This window comes from Poecilia formosa, unplaced genomic scaffold (assembly GCF_000485575.1).
Source record: "Poecilia formosa unplaced genomic scaffold, Poecilia_formosa-5.1.2 Scaffold80, whole genome shotgun sequence".
In the NCBI taxonomy this organism is placed as follows: Eukaryota; Metazoa; Chordata; class Actinopteri; order Cyprinodontiformes; family Poeciliidae; genus Poecilia; species Poecilia formosa.
Genome location: NW_006800019.1, coordinates 1,642,798 through 1,661,045, shown reverse-complemented (window position 1 = coordinate 1,661,045; position 18,248 = coordinate 1,642,798). Strand labels below are relative to the sequence as shown.

The following is an 18,248-nucleotide window of genomic DNA, read 5'->3' as shown; positions in this document are numbered from 1 at the left end:
CGACTCGTGCAGTGACCTTTCACAAAAGTAGCTGTTTTACAGAAATCATAAAATCTTCAGCTTTAAATAAATATATGAAAATTTGACCAATCCCTCTCTTAAAAACTGGAAGTGATCCCGAGTTCTATGCATAACTTGTGTTATACATAGAATGTTTTCTTGGCTAAAAAAAAAAAGGCAGAAAGAAACACAATTTCTCAAAAGCGATGCATCTGTGCAAGAGAAATGCTATGCTAGCACATTTAGCTCAAGCTAGGATTAAACAGCCAAAGAGACAGCAGTTGCTTTTTTTTTTTTTGCATGCAAGAACCATGTTTTCGTTCACTCCAGATTTCACTTACGTGTCCTTTATCAGTACAGACCATCTGCTAGTGTCAACACATCAGTGCTCTAACTTGAGTGTGTTGCTTGCAGGATGTCATGACAAAAAAAACTGAGAGAACAACCTGACCAGGGACGTGGAAGTCCTGGAAGACAGAACAAAAACACTTCTCAATCCTTGCAAAAATATGTGCGGACCTTAACAATGCTGGTCAGAACTGGAGCAGACATTGCAAAGTCCATCTGTCTTCTGCCAATATTTTAGTGGCTCAAATTACACCTGTTTGACTCTGTGGTGGATTTAATTTAAACTGTTATATAAGGTGCTGTCTTCAGTCTACTGCACTCGTCTGACTTTCTCTTTACCGGACCAATCATCACTTTATGGGCTTCAAACCTCAGTGAGAGATTGCACTCTGACTAGCTGTTATGGTTTAACACCATCACTCTGGACTTCTGTTTCTTTTTTTCTCCATTTATAGCTTTTCTCTATTTCTGTCATGGAAATGAATATATCTGACATAACGTACATGTTTGAATATAATTAAAAGGAGAAGTTGATCTATGGTTTCTTCATCTGATGTCTTGTGAGAAAAAAAAAAGACTAAATATTTTAACCCTTGTACTCCTTTTTTTTTTCCTTTGCTCTTTTTTTTTCTTATTTATTTATTTTGATTTGCTCCCCCATCCCCCTTCTTACCTGAACCCCAAACCTGCCTGCATCCAGTCACTGACACCACACCTCTGAGGAGGGACTTAATCAATGGCAGCAGCTGGAGTGTGATTGGAGCCTGAAGCGTTCAAGAAGGCAACATGAGAAAGAAAGAGAAGAAGGGCTTGGCTCAAAAAGGTTGTCGTTTCTTTGCTTGTCGCACTTGCACAATCACACGAGGATGCTTCAAGCTGCATGTGTGAGCGAGATGAAGGCTGGGTGAGAAAGAGAGCGCTGCACAACAGCAAGTGTGTGTCTGTGAGAAAGGGAGAGAACGAGTCACAGAGATACAAGTTCTGCTCCACCCACAAGCATCCAAGTCCAAATTGCGGGGGAGGTGAAACAACCGTTCAGAGTTTACTGTGCAGCTAAGTGGCATTATTTAGTTGTTTGAGTAAGTAGAAGGTGCTTGTCAACACATCTCTTACAGGTAATGAATCTTGTTTTCTTCCTAGTTCTATTTGACCTTTCATTACTCTTGTTTTGATCAAATTAAAACAGACTACGCTCAATTCTCATGAGAAGTGCATGGCCTATCTATAGTTTTTATTGGCAGCAAACACAGCCCTCGGGGCTGTTATCGCTTTATAACCCTGTCAGATTTCATGTTGTTACCTGTGAGACTTCAGTGGCAAAATGGGACACACAGCTATTTTAACAAGCTCTAAGCTATACTTGTAAGATTGAAACTACATTGGTGGTGGTGACAGCACAAAGTTGTGCTGTAAAGAATGAACTTCTAAATGTGGAAAGGGTGACACATGTTGTAAAATAATAAAACGAGGCATTCCTCCTGTGGACAGGGAGTGTGTGACTGTGCCTTTGTCGCCCTGGCAGGTCAGCTGGTAATTGTCGATGGTGGGGGGAAAAGAGAGCCCAGCCTTTAGCTAAAAGAGAGCTGATGAGCGTTTGATTTTAAAAATGGCCAAGAAAAGGGGAAGTTTAATAGTGCAAAGAGAAATGTGGTGCTGATTGTGTATAAAGTTTTTATGACCCAGCAAGAAAAAGCCTTGTTCTTCCTCTTTCTGCTGTGCACTTTGTTGCACTAATGAAACAAGCAAAGAAAAAAATAAAACAAAGTGCTGGTTTGTAGGTTGATGTTAAAATACCACATGCTTAAAGAAATATTTTATTTTTATTTATTTGTCACTTCCTTATGAAAGCAGGCCAAAAAGTAACGCTTTTGGCCTTCCTTTTTTATTTCTGGACTTTAATGTCCCAGTCCAACATGTCTTGCCAAACCTTATGGTACAAACTCCCTGTGATGATTCAGTTGTTCAAGTCAAGAGTCAAACCTTGTGGGATTTGCAGTGGCTGCTCGACCACCTGTCGTCTTTGAAGCACACATCCCCTCAGAGTTTTCTGCCTCACGGTTCAGACTATTTTTAGGATAAAGCTAAGATGCTGCCGGACCTATTTTTTGCACCTTCTGCAAAAGCCCCGCCGTGCAAACGGGTCTGGTGTGGTGCAGGGCAACACTTGTTGTGCCCAACTCCAACTGCTGCTTTTCAGCAGTTTGCCCGCTCAGAAAAGCATGGTGGAGGGCCTCCAGTTTGAGGGAGATGTGTTACAGTAAGATGAACAAGCTGCCTTGACTTCTCTTCTCACTTTAAGCGGCATGAAGAAGCTGGTTTTTGGTCGCTGGAAATACTGGAGGCGTGAAATCTTCTGGAAAAAAAAAGTGTGATTGGTGCAGCAACGGGGCATAGCTTTTGGCTGCTGCAGCATGTCCAGCTAAATGCTAAGAGCTGTTTGTTGTTGCCATTTTGAAGGGTTGATTTCTTTTTCTTTTTTTTTCTTTACTTGACAGAATTCCACCCTGTTGGAGGAGCGATGACTTCTGCAAAGCTTCGAAAGGAGAGGGTGGGAGTGGTGGACTATGACACGCAAATAAAAGGTAAAAGTACTCATCTAAGTAATGTTCACACCTGTCACACCTCTTCCTGAATGTGACCAGCATTTCGTGGGGAAACCCTGCTGCAACACTTTCAGAATGAGTCTCTCGTTCGCTTTTTGTTTGTGAGCCTTTGCGGTTATTGTGCTCGTCTCTCCTTCCCCATGAACATTTCCAGAGATGCGCTGCCAGCTCCTGGACCAGCTGAAGGTGCTGGACGTGCAGCTGGAGCAGAAGACCCAGCAGCTGCAGGACATGACGGACTACCTGCGGCGACGGGGCGAGATTGAAAACGAATATTCCCGCTCCCTGGAAAAGCTAGCGGAAAGGTTCGCCTTGAGGATTAAAAGGTAAACGACCTAGCAAAAGCAGGGAGCGGTTCATTAGAGAGAGAGAGAGCGCCACGCTGACCCCAACTCGTTTTCCCTCTCAGGAAGGAGCCGAGCTCTCACTCCGTCTCCCAGGTGTGGCTGGCTCTGCTGTCTCAAACCCGCCAGGAAAGTAGGGACCACAGCGGACTGAGTGAAAGTTGCAGCAACATCCTCATAACACCAGTCATGCACTGTCTGGATTACACACAGCGCCTGGCTAAGAAGGTACTGATACAAGCGGCCCATTTAAGAACAATAGAACTAGTTGTTGTTTGTTTGCTGGCTTACTCCCCAGCAAACAAACAATAATACCCCCCTTGCCCCCCCACAAAAAAAATTCATCGAATGAAAAACTGACTTTGCATTTAAGGCCAGTTTGCTGAGGAGTTGAATGAATTGATGGGCATTTGTACTTCTGACGGTGTGAGCAGGTGTTAATTGCTTCTGGAAAATAAAACCGGCATTTCCCCGCAGCTTGTCTGCAGAGAGAAATGTCGTTGCAGCAATGGTTTTGTTTTGCTTGGATGAGAAGCCACACCAGATCAACACAAGAAAATGGAACTGTTTACCAAATCCTCAAAATCCCCGAAAGTTTAGAAATCTGCGGTTATCCGAGCTGCTTGAACACCTTTTTCTACCACATTTCTTTTTTCCTACCGCTCATTTTTCCATCAATATGCTGGGCTTCATTAAACACTGACCTTTTAGTAATTTGTAGAGGGTACTAATGTCTGTTTGCAGGTTAGCAGACTTTGCCTAAGATTGTGTTCAGAACATTGAAGGACTAAAATATATTTTTCTGTTTTTTTTTTATGCATGATGTTTAGCTTTTATTTCTGGTAAGTTATAATTATCATAATTGGCAATTTCAAATATATCAGTGTGTCTGAAATGAATTGTAACAGTTTCATTTTTAAAATTGATTTACTAAAGTTAACCTTTTGTTTATGGTCCAACTCATTGAAATAAACCATCTCCTCGTAGTTGTGCCAAAATTCGCAGACTCTAAGGTTTGCTTTTGTTCGTCTGTTTTGGTGTCAACTGTGATGTTTTGTCTCCACATTATGTTTTCAGAGTAGAGACCTTTGTACTCAGCTGCAAGATGGACTGCTCAAGGTTACCACGGAGCTGCAGACGGTAAGAAAGAAACCAACCACTTAAAACGGTTTCTGTTTCCTAAACACGGGAGAAAAAAAAACAACAAGCACTTGTTTGTGCCTCTGTGCAGGCATGGCGTACTTACCACCAGTACCACTCAGAGTTTGTTTGTGCAGAGGGGAAGCTGAGGGAGGCCGAGAAGCAGGAGGAAAAGCAAAAGCAGAGTGCGGCGAAAAAACTGGAGCGCTTGATAGAAAAAGTAAACGAAAATGGTTCCTGTAAATCACGCGTTCTGTCAACGTGGCCCCTCGTGTTCTTATATGTGAAACGATTGTGTTGCGTAGAGGCAAATTAAAGTCCAGGAGATCCAGCTGAAGTGCAGCAAGGCCAGGAATGACTACCTCCTCAACCTGTCCGCAGCCAACTCTTCCATGAACAAGTACTACCTTCAGGACATCACCACGCTCATAGACGTAAGGGCTTCATTTCACACCTTAGTCTTCATGTGCAGTCCCATCTGCAGCTCATTTGGCCTCTTCCTCACAGTGCGCAGATGTGGGGTACCACTTCTCTTTGGGTCGGGTGATGAAGGCCTACCTGTCCAGACAGTCGTGGTCCCAGCAGAACCTGAGCACGGGTCTGCAGCAGCTCCAGGAGGCCGTGGCCGGACTGGACCAGAGCCGAGACAGAGACGCCCTGCTGCAGGACCACGGCAACACCTTCTCCATGCCCCTCCGCTTCCCCTACCAGCCCCACGAAGAAGACCAGGTCGGCTTTTTCGAGCCGGTTTTTAGTCCCGCTGCTTTCAGGGTGGCAGAGATGACTGAAGACTTTTTCTCGCATGTTGCAGATTTCTGAAGTTAGTGCTGAGTGCGAAATGAGGTGTGAAATGGAGACCCGATTCAAGCAGATACAGGCCCGGCTGAAAACTGTGACTGAAGAAACGGAAGAGGTAAAGATCGTGTCACAAAACTTAGCACCTCATTAACGACCTTAACTTGACACGTCAGTTTATACTTAAAGAAAGGATCTGCATAAGTATTGGAAGAATAATTCAAAAGTCCTTATAATCCTGTTTCCCTGGACTCTCTTTCTGGGAGTGATCGTCTCAAATAAACAAGAAAACAGAGTTAATATCATCAGTCCAATTTACTAAAGCCAAATAAATCATAGAAATGTATAGAAACAACAGAGGAATAGTTTACCGTGTCTGCAGTGGACCGCTGCCATGAGTCCTTAAACCATTTTATTGTTTTTGGCACGGTATGAACAGAAAGTGGCTCAAAATTCCCAAAGCTAAGTGTCGAAACCGGCATGTTTCAACATGATCGATTGAAGGCAGTTGGCTGCACTGAAATTTATGTAGGAGTTGAATAATTTCCCTGTTTACTTCTACTTTACAATCGCATGCCGTGTTGTGCTGCTTTTTTCACACGAAATTCCTCTAGATCACATTGAAGTTTGCTAAAGCCCTTGTTTTTAATGAGAAGTGAAAGAAAACTTTTGCTTTCTAATTTCAGAAAGCTGCAATGCAGTTTCTTGATAGTTTTGTGTATTTAAAGACCTTTTGCATAAACAGACCACATAGCTCATTATTGTAACAGGATGCCTATAAAAGCAAACTGGCTTTGCTTGCAAAAAAAAGGAACATATTTAACTCAAATCTTTGTTCATAGACATGTTCCCCTTATGCTCTTTTGTTTTAAAGTCTTTTTTTTCTTTTTTTTTTTTTACTTTGTGCTCATTTGCATCATTGTTGTTCTATCCTGCAGCTCAACAGGATGACCTGTTGCTTGAGCTGATGTGTTTTCTCTGTCACATAGGCTGGTAAAAGCATGTCAACAGCCAAGTCCGCACTGCTGGACAACATTGGTGAAAATGATCTGGAGTCCAGCATGAGTAGCGGTCCTTCTCAAGTGGGCAGCACCGAGAATCTGAATGTTAAACCCAGCGTTGCGCGGCGTAGGGCCAGCATACTGGAAATAGAAAACGTCTACTTCACTGTGAGTCTGCAGACCAGAATAATTCACATTTCAGGGGCTCTCTGAGTTTTGACTCAATAGTCAATCATAACTGTGGATTTGATTGTTTATTGTTTTTTTTGTTTTTTTTTTTCAGAAAGTAAAAGAATATCTGGTTGGCAGCTCGTTGGTGTCTAAACTCCAAGCAAAGCATGACCTGCTTAAAGTGGCTGTAGAGAAAGGTAGCACTTCTGCATTTTTCATGTAAAAAAAAGCAAACTGCAGACACAATGTGCCATTGTAAAAGACCCAGTGTACTGGCATGATGTTACAGTGTTTCTCGTTTAAATTTTAAATCGTGTTCCCTTTTTTTGCTGCCGACCGAGTAGTTTAATGAAGCAGTTGAAAGTTAAACTGGATTGTCATGTCGTTTTCAAAAGATCTCTCGTTTCCCCTTAGCTGAAGCATCAAATGGACATCAGCCCAGGTATAAGTTCAAATTCTGCATTTTCTGTTCCTTTTTATTTGTCCTATGATGACTTGGTATGAAATTAAGGGAAATATGCAATATGGGGGAAAAACAAAAAAAAAAACATTGTCAGTATATTGGGTTCTGCAGGTTTTCTGGAAAGTCGCTGCGTATAAGAAAGAATCATTCAAGTGCCAATTTGATCCACAATCACAAGCTTTTCAGTGGAGACATGCTGTCCTTCATAAAGGTAGAATAATCCTTATTACTCATTGCATTGTTGCATCTTTTACTCTTGCTTGCTTTTCAAAAACAAGTAATTATTGTTGTAGTAGTAATAATTTTATTTAATTTATATAATTTTATTAACACCATTACTATTTTTTTTTAGTACTTTGTGATACATTTTGCTACAAATATTGCTACTTTATCACAAATTAGCCCTACTGTTTGTTTATGGTGTTGTGGAATAAATAGTTGCGGTTTTTGTTTTTAATTAGAAGTTTGAAATGATTTTTATGTACACTATACTTTAGATATTTATTAAATATTTGCTTATTAGGTTATTTTATGCATTTAAACGAAATATGTACTCCTTTTTTAGGCTTCAGGACAACGGATACCATATGTTGTGGAAAGCTGCGTTCGCTTCATCAACCTTTATGGTAAGTTTTTGAGATTTTAGGAACGGTAAACAAGCCGCTTTCATTGCTCATCAGTCTTTAGAGCTGCATACATGGTCTGTGTTTCTTTATACTGTTCCAGTTGAAATATAAAGTCTTCGCTTCATGGGGCAAAAATGATTGTAGCGTATGCTTTCCTCGTCAGGTCTCCACCATGAAGGGATTTTTAGAGTACCAGGATCTCAGATGGAGGTCAATGTTCTAAGAGATGCGTTTGAACGAGGTAGATCTGTGTGGGCATCTGCATTTGCTTGGATGAACCTCACTCACTATGGAGAGTTAATAATGTTGGGCAGTGTGTCCTCGCCTTCCCTGCAGGAGAGGACCCGCTATCTGAGCGACGATATGATATGGACTCTGTAGCGGGAGTGTTGAAGCTCTACTTCAGATGTCTGGACAATCCCCTGTTTCCTGTCAGCAGCACCAGTCAGCTCTTGGAGTGCAATCGTAAGAGCTCGCGCGAGAGGAAACGTTTGACTTGACTGGAGATGCATAGCAACAGCAGCTGATTCTTTTTTTTTCCGTTACGTTTCCTTTAGAGATAAAGGACGATGCGGAGCGAGCAGCTCGGCTCAAGGCTATTGTGTCGACTTACCCTGAGCCCGTCATTGTTGTCATGAGATACCTCTTTGCCTTCCTTCATCAGTGAGTACTGCAACTTCAGGAGCTATAACAATCTAGCAAAGAAAAACTGAGAAACAAAACTGAAAATTCAAACTGTATGTGGCTACAGTGGCAAGCTGACTTAGACTAGGGCACAAGCCAACAAAATCAGATCGTTGGTGGTTTCCAAACTTTTTTGAACGCCACCTGAGACATCGCCAGACTCTGTGAAGTACCGACATGACTGAGTATGTTCTTTTAAAATTTGGTGTTTAGAAAAAAAACTAATTGAAAAGTGTTCACCCACACTGCACTTCTCCACTTTTTGTCACAACCACACGAAAGGTCATAAGTCTCGATGACGGTTTGCCACAAGCCTTACTGTTGCACACAAAGCTCTGTGGCAGAATGCCATGTTTCCAGTCAGACCAGCTACTGGGATCTCATGCAGCCCAGCCACACTAACGATGTTCTTACCGACATACGCTGCTGAGGTACATTCACGAAATGACCTGGGGTTAGCTGCCTTGCCTAAAGGCACATCGTCATATTGGAAAAGATGATGGTGCAGGTGCATGGTAGCCGTCCGTCAGAGTATCCCAGAGCAGCTGTGGCTATAATCCAGTAGGTAACCACAATCACAATCTGTGTGAATCAGTGAATGTAGTGAGAAGCGCTTTGGAGTCCTCTGAATGTAATGAAATACTATGCAAGAGCAGAGCAGTAGGAACTATTATTGTTTCTATAAAGGTTTCTAAAATACTCAGCTTCACTTGCCTCCCCCATCGTTTTCATTTGCACCTGATTTAAATTAAGTCACCATTTCCTGTTGAAAACCACTGACATGACCCTAAGGACCAAAGAGTTAAGAGGACAGCAATGCTGTGGTGAATATTTCCTTACCGTTCTGCTCGTGTTTTTGCCCAAAATTAACTTGAATACTTGGCTAAGTGGGAGATGATTAAAATTACAGTCATGACATTCATGAGGAAAAACTAAGTATGCTGCATCATATTTTAAAACCTCCTCTAGTTGTAATAGTTGACGTTTAAGTCCATCACATCATTGTGGATAACATCAGTCCACTCTTCTTTACGACATAGAATCAGGTCATTGAGGTTTGTGGGCAAACCTCTCTGAAGGTCTCAAGATAGCACATGAAGTTAAAGTTGTCTGCTGCCATTCACATGTACGCCACCTCACTGTTGGAGTCCGGGTACTTTTTATATACGGTTGAGTTGATGGTTGACTCGGTGGCTGCAGGATGCCCTGGAGGTGTCGCTGAAAATTTTGTCCAAATCATTCGTCTTCTGCTACCATGTTTATATTTATATTGTGGCCAAACATTTTTTTTTCTGGTTACTTATGTCCAAAGAACATTGATCCTACAGTTTTATTCACAGGCGGCTTTTTAAAAGTTCTGCTGACGTATTTGTTTTACGCTTTCCTCCAGCAATCACTTCCAAAAAAGAAGTCATACATTTCCAGTCTTTAATTGTACTGTGACATACTTTAACATTAAACATGCTGATTCCTGTAGATTCTGATATGAAGCTCAAGTTTTTTTTTTTTTTTTTTTTTTTTTTTTTTTTTTTTTTTAATAAGTTCTCTGATCATTGATTGCATTGTCTGAATTTGGGGTGATTTTGCTGGGGCATGCAATCCTAGGAAAGTTGGCAACCTCAGTTCTTTGGCTTGAGAAATTGTCTTTCTGGCAGAATTTCTTTCTTTTCTTTTTTTTTTTTTTTAAGAAAAAATTGTCCCAAATTAAAAAATGACAACAGTTGCTTCTCTAAGCTAGGACTTTCTGCCATTACCAATGGCAGAAAGTGATTTTTTTTTTTTTTTTTTTTTACATAAAAGTGTGATCCTAATTGAAATGCAACTGAATACACAGTATAAATTGCATAATTTTGTTGAATGTGTGCACATTAGGGCTCAATATTGTGCTCTTACCTGACTGCAGCGGCATTCCTGTATGGTCTTCTGCTGCTGTAGCCCATCAACTTCAAGGCTTGATTGAGCTGCATTCAGAGATGGTGGCCCATAAACCTTGATTGTAAATAAATAAATATAAAAAATGGTTATGAGCAACTATTGCCTCCATTATAATCCCAATGCAGGCTGTACATTTTCTGACATCATTAGCAGTACATTTTCATCCACACAAAAGTATAGTCGTACGAAGTCGAATGTTGAAGAAACACATTGATGTTTGAAGGAAAACACTTAAAAAAATAAAAAAAAAGACACATTTTGGTAGCTACAAATGTCATGGTGGGGGGAGTTTCCACAATCTATAAATTTCCATTAGCCTAATTTTCCATTCGAAATGTCAGTTAGACCACAAAACAGTGGTGTGAGCAAAACATCTTATGAGAGCAACTTGACCTGAACAAGAACTAAAAAAAACCTCCAGGCTCTAAGAACAGTTTGAGTTCATGCTTCCACTGCACTGTGGTTAAGTTTTTAGTTTTTGTTACTTTGACGATGCTTATTAAAAATAATATTGATCATAAATTATTCTGTGCCTTCAGTGTGTCTCAGTACAGTGACGAGAACATGATGCAGCCGTACAATCTGGCTGTGTGTTTCGGCCCCAGCCTGGTGAGAGGCCTGCAGGACGACGAAGTCGTGACTGTGCAGCCTCAGATCAATGCCCTGGTGAAGGGCATCATCCTGCAGCATGAAAGCATTTTTCCCAGTCAGAGCGAAGTAGAAGGACCAATGTATGAGAAGTGCATGACTCTCGAACAGGACGACTGGTGAGACGACGAAGCACATTTGAGGTTGCAGATGGATAGAAATGAATGCAGAACATGTGGGGAAAAGTGAAACTGTCTGGGCCTCATCTCTTTTGCAGTGAGGTTATTATTGAAGGAGAAGTTGAGGCGGATTACAGCCAAAGCAGAGATGGTAAGTATGCCGTTTATTTTGACTTCAGAACCGAAATTTTTATATAAACCAAAAAAAACAACAACCCTGTTTTGCAACAGATTTAGAAATGGGATTTCCGGCGGGTATCGGCCCAGATGTGTCTGCAGCACCTGCACTGACAAAGGCTGAGCGTCCAAGAGCAAACAGCAGCGGCTGCTTAGATTACAGTAAGGTACCAGCAGGGGGCGTCCTTTCTGCATCTGGAAAGCTAACGCTGCAGATTCCAGTTGGACCACAGTACAGGCAGAAAAAAGTGCTCTCTCCATCTTATACACGCAAAGAGTAAGTAACACTGCTTTTAATCTATGGACCAAAGAGGAATGAAATACTCAGATTGAAAAAAAAAATTATATATACTTACTTACATTTATACTTAGTTATATCTGAACTTATTCCAGTTGTTCTGATCAACAATATATGCATTTTTTTCATATACAATTCCAAAAACGCACAATTAAGTATTTGTGCAAAAAGGGGAAAAAAAGAAAATGCATAAGTTATTAAAAATGTTTCTGTAATTAAGATACAGACAAAAATTTTAATGTGGAAATAATTGAATACATCTTAGTGTTAGATCATTTGTTGTTATGGAAACCACTTGGTTTACTTTGACAGTAATGGTGGACAGTTGCTTGTAGGTTTGCAGTTTGGCACCAGAGGAAGAAAGATAAAGGTTATATTTACAGCTACGTTCAATAATAGCGGTACGTCTGAAAACAATGAGTAAAGCTTAAAATCCTTACAAAGTGTCTGATGTTACAAAAATATAATGTCCACTGTTTAAAATTGTTTAGCATCATCAATAAAGAATTTAGTTAGAAAAAAATAGCATTTAGTTGCATAAAACCTGTTTGAGAAATGGGTGTTGAACCACATTCCACAGTTCTTCTGAATTTCTTACCTTAGAAACGGAGCATTTAACGTTTGTTCACAGGTCCTATACTGGATTCATTAATCTTGTTGGTCTGGAAACCAGAGCTTGCTCACTTCCTTTTAGGCTTGGGTCGTTATTTTAGTAAAATGCTAATTTCAAAAGCATTTCCTCTTCAGCAAAAGGCAGTACGACTTTTTCGATAACTTGGATGCCTTCAAACTGACCTCTGATCCCTGGTGTGTGATTTCACAATATCGTATAAGAAGAAACATCCCCACGTCATACCTGAGTCACCTTGCTTCAGTGTTTGGGTTTCACAAAACGACCTCGGTTTCATCAAACCTTCAAAGGTTGTGTAATTTCTCTTTACGTTAGTCGATGTGTAATTTGGTAAATTAGAACCTTGTCAGCCTATTTTCAGGGGCCTCTTGTTGATGGTGTCACAATACATCACTCACACCTTCTTTGATCATCCTGGAACTGAAACTTTAACTTTTTTTGATCAACAAGAATGGTGGAAGGTTTTTTTTTCTTATTCTTCCTAGAAAGTGGGATATTTTAGTTTTTATTTTATTTTTTTCTCCATGCAGATATCAACATTCATCCTCGGAGGACTTGTTTGTTAAAGTTGATAAGGTTTGTTTTTTTATTTCTTCATTTTTTTAAGTAAATGTTACAATGAATATATTTTATAGCTGTGAGTGATGCACATCTTTTGAAAATTGATATTTTGTGAAATATTTTCAAATAAAAAAATTATTACTGGTATAAAACATGATCATCAACAAAGTAGATTTCTTTTTTCTCTCCTTCCATTTATTTCATATTTCAGGAGGTCTGTAATAACATGGAGTCGGTCTTCAAGGAGCTTCTGACACGGCAAACGCAGCAGGATGCTTCTGCCCAGGCTCAACAAAAAAAGGCAAAACGTGACGGACGGAAAGGGAAGGTAACCAGTCTTTTCAGATCAACAGATCAACTGGACTGAGTGGATGAGCATCAGCACATGACGGCAACAGAGATGATGGAAACCGAGGGGCAGGGTGAAGGAGTCTGACTGCAGCTTTTTCAGCACATCTATTTCTAGAAATCAGAACCCAGTGACCCATGACCCCTGCTCCGAGGGACCCGTGACTCTGTATCCTCTGTCACCATGTTTCATTTTCACATCCGCTGGAGTGACTTCAAACCCACAGTAATTTATAAAAACTGGAAACAACTTGAAATGAAAAGATGTTTGCTTGGAACTAAATGAAGATGATTATCAGCTGAGAGTGAATACAAACTGAGACTATAGTGGTTGTATTTAATACCTTGTTTCCTATTTTGATTTTTCTGTATATAACAAATAAATTTCCTTTTATTTTCTAATTTTATTTTAGGCAAATGTGTACTTAAACAATACCTAATACACAAATACTTAATGATGGAAAAAGAAATGAACGTAAAATCTGAGCCACATTGTAAAAGATGATTTTCTTTTAATAAACTCTGCTTTGTTTCCTTTATGTGCAGGAATAACTGCAAATAAACATTCCTTATTACTTTGACATGTTGACACCTAGTTTGAACATCTTGGCCCCCTCTTCTGTACATGAGTGTATCGATGACTTTGGGTTTCCTTGTCTTAAATCATTGAACCACTATAAACTGTTAATTAAACTTTTTTTTTTTTTTTTAGAGATTATCAAAACAATAAATGCACTTATGCTATCTCCAACCCACTTGGCCTCTTTATTTATTGTGTAAAATTATCAGTGATATGTCTCAGACTTTGTTATTTACAGGTAGTGAATAACATTGAATTAATATATCCAAAAATAGCAGTAGAGACATGCTAAAAGCGGGTTAGCCATTATAAGAATGGTTTGATAATTTTTTTTTTCATTTTATTAATGCGGGCATAAACAAACTTAAGTGAATTTTTAAAGTAAAATGTAAAAAAGAAAATGTAGTTTTCAATTTTATAACTTCTTTTACCTGTTTTGTTTTTTCTTGTATATTTTGAAAGAAATCACTGGTCTTATGAAAACAAGGGGTGTGAATAATTTTGGACTTAACTGTAATACTGCATAAATCATTAAACCAGCTCTACTTACAGCTATAGGAATATACTATAGTAAAATATGAATCTACATCATAAAATTAAAACCAAATGTCTATCTTCCTCATTCCCCAAGAAAAGAAATCCATTTCAAAATTTTTATTTTTTGCAAAATAGTATTTCCTGTGAATGTTGAGATTTAGCTATTGAGATATCAGAACATATTTAAGTGTTTTTGGAAGGATTTCAAAACCGGGTCTTGTATGAAAAAGTTTATTCCCCTGTTATAAAAGTTGGTCTTCAGACAGGGTCACACTATGAAAATACCATATTTTCTTCACGATAGTATTTTCTCTTAGCTTCAATTTAGACCTTTTTAAAAATAATTCTATTGAAGGAAGTGCTAAGTTGTTGCAATAATAAAAAATAACCAGTCATAACATGTAAATGACTTCATGAATAAAAGATCCTCTTGTAATTATTTATCTTTTTTTTTCATTTTTCTTTGCACCATGTTATCAGATTGTGTTTTCATATATTAGATTGTGTTTTCATATATTGTTTTTATTTTTGTTCTTCTGTAGCACTTTTTGTTTTTGTATCGTGTTCCTTGTATTGTTTTATATTTCATTTTCAATAAAGAATTTATTCAAAAAAAAAATCTCTGTTGACGTGTCTTCAATGTTGTTTCCCAGAATACTGTGCGGTGCTACGTACACCTCTTTGCAGCGCAGGCGCACTGGTGTGTTAGCGGTAGGCTGAGGTGTACTTCATTCAGTGTGGCGAGTTGACAGCGGTAGTTTAACACTTATTTAGGGATAAAAAGCTACTCGTCAGACTTCAGGATGATCCGGATAGCTGCGTTTTTGACGATACTGGTGGTTGCCTGTTCGGGTAAGTGTAAGGGAAACATGGAAGGAGGTCCATTGGCTTCAGTTAGCTTGTAATTGCTAATATTCAGCCCATCAAAACACCCTGAAATGTCTTCTCACCATGTGTCAAGCCCGTGTTAATTATTGCATCTGCTCTGATGGAGTATTAGTGTATCTAATATTTAGCTAATCTACATTATTTGTTGGTAGGGGAGAGCTGCAAAGACCCAGTGATCACCCCGTCGGCCTACACGACCTCTGACGCCGTCATCTCATCGGAGTCTGTCTTCATCGTGGAGCTCAGCCTGACCTGCGCTAACGGAGCCCAGGTAACCCAGAAAGCTGCTTCAGTGAGTTACTACTCTGTTGCTGAGGGACTGACTGTGGTTTCATGATCACTGCTCTTCTCTGCAGAGTGTCACTCTGTATGCTGATGTCAATGGAAGACAGTTCCCTGTGACCAGAGGTCAGGATGTTGGAAAATACCAGGTATGAACTCACAGCTGGATTAATTTGTTTAGGCTGTCAGTTTCTACTTAATTCAAATTAGAGGTGCACAAAGTTAGAAATGACATCACATGAGTGTGGCTCCATGGTGGTAATATTGGTAAATAGTAGTTGTGATATATGCCTGTTTTCTTCTCTTCCTCATCTATTCACTCTGCACCATTGGCATTTTGAGGAATGTCATTTGTAGTGTTTGCTAAATCTTCCCCACTATGAAATGTGGTAGTTGTAGCATAACGTGGAAATGGTCTAGTCAAAGCATATTTACAATCTCTCTTGTTTTAGGTCAGTAAAAATTAACAAAATTCTTTATTTGCTAAATGCCTCAATAATGAGGCAATGTGTCAGGGATTTATTTAGTAACGTCTCCAAAATCAGAAGTTTACTTGAACTGTTTGACTTCGGTTAAACCTTTTGGGGTTTCTTTCCCAAGCTCCTCACAATAATTTGCTATAATTCTAGTTTATTCCTCACAAGCCTTTTCAGATACTAAAATAATTTTGGTAATTCTAGCTGACCTAAAACAAGAGGAACTTGTCTTTTTTATTCTGTTTTTGTAAACTTTTGATTTCAAACATATGTGTTGGGATGGCGACTCAAAGCTCAGACATGAACATTTATGCTCACAGAAACTCGTACTTAAGGTTCTGAGATATTAGAAACATTTTTAATTGCAATACTATTTCTGAACATAATATCAGTTATGATAAACCCACATTTTCTTGTCTCTTTCCTTTTTCTCTGGTAACCCAGCCACTCTTTGCAAGCTTTAGTGTCTCAACTCTAAAAATATACAAATTGTTAACACAATAGGCCAAACATGTTTTTGGTGTGCAGAGTTTACCTTCAAGCAGCTATTAGTAAATTGACCAAACTTTTAAAATATAATATTTTTAAGAACTAAACTGAAATTTAAATAGTCAAAATATGTATTTTTTCTCAGCACTTCACAACAACTCGTAGGGGAAAGTAAGAGCGCTGCCCACCACTAATAACGTTCCGGGCGGAACCCGGTGCGCTCCATATTTTAACGAAGCTTCGAGGCAGATCAATTTTCCTTGAGGAATTTTAATAATTGAGGTACTCGAATTATTTGAGGAATCGTTTCAGTCGTGGTTAACGTCTTGACTAGATTTCTTGACACGTATTCTATTTGAGGTCAAATCCTTAAAGGGTGCGAAGTTTTAAAGGAATAGTGAACGGGTTTGAATCGGTTTCTCCCTGGTTCTCTTCCAGGTGTCCTGGAGTCTTCCCCACAAACAGGCCAGCTCAGGAACGTATCAGGTCAAATTCTTTGACGAGGAGTCCTACAGCGCCCTCCGAAAGGTACGTTTCGGTACACAACGGTTTCTTTTACTGTGAAATGTTTCATCTCATCTTAAGTAAAATGTTTACTGTCATCTGTTTCAGGCTCAGAGAAACAATGAAGACGTAAATGCGATTCAGCCTCTTTTCACCGTCAACATTGACCACCGGGTGAGTCACCTACAGATGACTGCAGCTCTTTACGTTTTAAGTCAAATAGCTTGGATTGATGAAACTACAGTAGGGCTACGCCTTACAAAGCCATTCATTTAATGATCCTAATGTACGGCCTTTTAAATGCTTTAATAGGTCCTGAATTATATTTTGTGAAGGTTCTCATTTGCTCATTATTTCTACGTAATTTGCTATTTTGAAAAATGTGCTCTTGGTATTTGTTTTTGTCATTTGTAGTTCTGGCAGAGAAATCTGGATGTTACTGAACTGTGATAAAACAAACAAACAAAAAAACCCTCAAAGAGCAGAGAAGCAACTAAAAAGGATTCTGCTACTGAAACTGTCCTATTGTATTTAAGTGATGAAAATCAAAACCTTGTTGTATAATTATACAATTATATAGCTAGCAACTGATTATAATCAGTTGCTAGCTGCTTCGTCATGGTGAAGTGTCTTGTTAACAAAACCTGCTGTGAAAACAGAGATTTCAATATTTGGGTAAAAACTATAAACTGTAGATGAGGTTTGGTAACCCAAAAGAAGTGCCAGAAAAAGACAATTTAATTTTAGTTATATTTAACTTGGTTGATTTATGAAATAAATTGAAAATAATTGTTTTTTCTTAAGCCACTCTGTCATCTCATGTGATGTCATTTCCTGTCAAACTCATCATATAAACTCGTGCTGAGGTTTGAAAAGGATGCAAATATTTTGTCTCACAAATCAGTAAAATAATTGTTCTAAGATCTCTCTTGGAACATGATTTCTCTGGCTTCATGACTGAAGTGGTGTCGTGCAAAAACACGCAGCTCTGAATGCGCCACTTGCAGGTTGACTCATTCGTTCCACGCTTCTCCTTTCAGGGTGCCTGGAGCGGCCCCTGGGTGTCGACTGAGGTCGTGGCCGGCCTGATTGGCATCCTGATCTATTACATGGCCTTCAGTGCCAAGAGCACCATCCAAGCATAACACGATCCGCAGTTGCTGCCTGTGACTACCGGATCTTTGAAAAAGACTGAATTCTGGCGGAGCTGGATCAACTAATCCATCACCACCACTGCAGCCGAACCAACAGGCTTCTGCTGCTTCCTCTTCCGGGAAACAAGCAGAGGTTGCAGTCTTTATTTCTTTTTATTCGGGCTGTCTTTTTGTCTTTTCAGACAACTTTAGTTTTTTCTTTTTTTTGTCACAACTGTCCTGTCCATTTTTATGGACATTTTTTTTTTTTTTTTAGCATCAAATCAGATTAATCTGAACAAACATTAAACACGCTTTGTATTCAGACCAGTTTAAAACCCCTTGATGGATCCACACCAGAACTGTGTTCTGAGTGGGTGAACTGGTCAGAGTGGGACGTGTGCAGATGGTTTGAACGCCGGTCGAGTTGAGCTTTCCGCGAACATGAAATGTCAACAGAGTGAGAG

General features: G+C 39.4%; 2 protein-coding genes across 5 annotated transcripts; both read left to right on the top strand.

Annotated features, from left to right (window-relative positions):
• Window positions 1-1,073: 1,073 nt before the first annotated feature.
• arhgap4a (Rho GTPase activating protein 4a) lies at window positions 1,074-13,640 on the top strand. Of its 4 annotated transcripts, none has more exons than XM_007556652.2 (22): window positions 1,074-1,171; window positions 2,844-2,930; window positions 3,106-3,277; window positions 3,361-3,523; window positions 4,373-4,435; window positions 4,527-4,655; window positions 4,741-4,869; window positions 4,943-5,164; window positions 5,247-5,348; window positions 6,220-6,399; window positions 6,515-6,599; window positions 6,817-6,844; window positions 6,977-7,076; window positions 7,431-7,491; window positions 7,655-7,732; window positions 7,828-7,956; window positions 8,049-8,154; window positions 10,650-10,877; window positions 10,976-11,028; window positions 11,109-11,331; window positions 12,514-12,559; window positions 12,756-13,640. In XM_007556652.2, exons 1-22 carry the CDS (start codon window positions 1,135-1,137, stop codon window positions 12,909-12,911), a joined length of 2,577 nt encoding a protein of 858 aa, XP_007556714.1. In that variant the 5' UTR covers window positions 1,074-1,134; the 3' UTR covers window positions 12,912-13,640. The 4 variants fall into 4 exon arrangements, with proteins under 4 accessions (XP_007556714.1, XP_007556716.1, XP_007556715.1 ...); XM_007556654.2 differs by lacking the exon at window positions 1,074-1,171 and adding an exon at window positions 1,178-1,427; XM_007556653.2 differs by lacking the exon at window positions 1,074-1,171 and adding an exon at window positions 1,178-1,463.
• A 1,042-nt stretch (window positions 13,641-14,682) lies between these two features.
• ssr4 (signal sequence receptor, delta) lies at window positions 14,683-18,019 on the top strand. The gene is made up of 6 exons (XM_007556650.2): window positions 14,683-14,861; window positions 15,050-15,168; window positions 15,254-15,328; window positions 16,583-16,672; window positions 16,757-16,822; window positions 17,689-18,019. The coding sequence occupies exons 1-6, from the start codon at window positions 14,813-14,815 to the stop codon at window positions 17,791-17,793; spliced, it is 504 nt and encodes a 167-aa protein (XP_007556712.1). The 5' UTR covers window positions 14,683-14,812; the 3' UTR covers window positions 17,794-18,019.
• Window positions 18,020-18,248: the final 229 nt, after the last annotated feature.

Excerpts from the sequence above, each read along its gene's own strand:
- ssr4 (XM_007556650.2), top strand. The coding sequence starts at position 14,813 with ATGATCCGGATAGCTGCGTTTTTGACGATACTGGTGGTTGCCTGTTCG. Across the intron at positions 15,169-15,253 it reads CCTGCGCTAACGGAGCCCAG|AGTGTCACTCTGTATGCTGA; the intron begins GTAACCCAGAAA and ends TCTTCTCTGCAG. Across the intron at positions 16,823-17,688 it reads CCGTCAACATTGACCACCGG|GGTGCCTGGAGCGGCCCCTG; the intron begins GTGAGTCACCTA and ends TTCTCCTTTCAG.
- arhgap4a (XM_007556652.2), top strand. The coding sequence starts at position 1,135 with ATGAGAAAGAAAGAGAAGAAGGGCTTGGCTCAAAAAG. Across the intron at positions 2,931-3,105 it reads CTATGACACGCAAATAAAAG|AGATGCGCTGCCAGCTCCTG; the intron begins GTAAAAGTACTC and ends GAACATTTCCAG. Across the intron at positions 10,878-10,975 it reads ACTCTCGAACAGGACGACTG|TGAGGTTATTATTGAAGGAG; the intron begins GTGAGACGACGA and ends TCTCTTTTGCAG.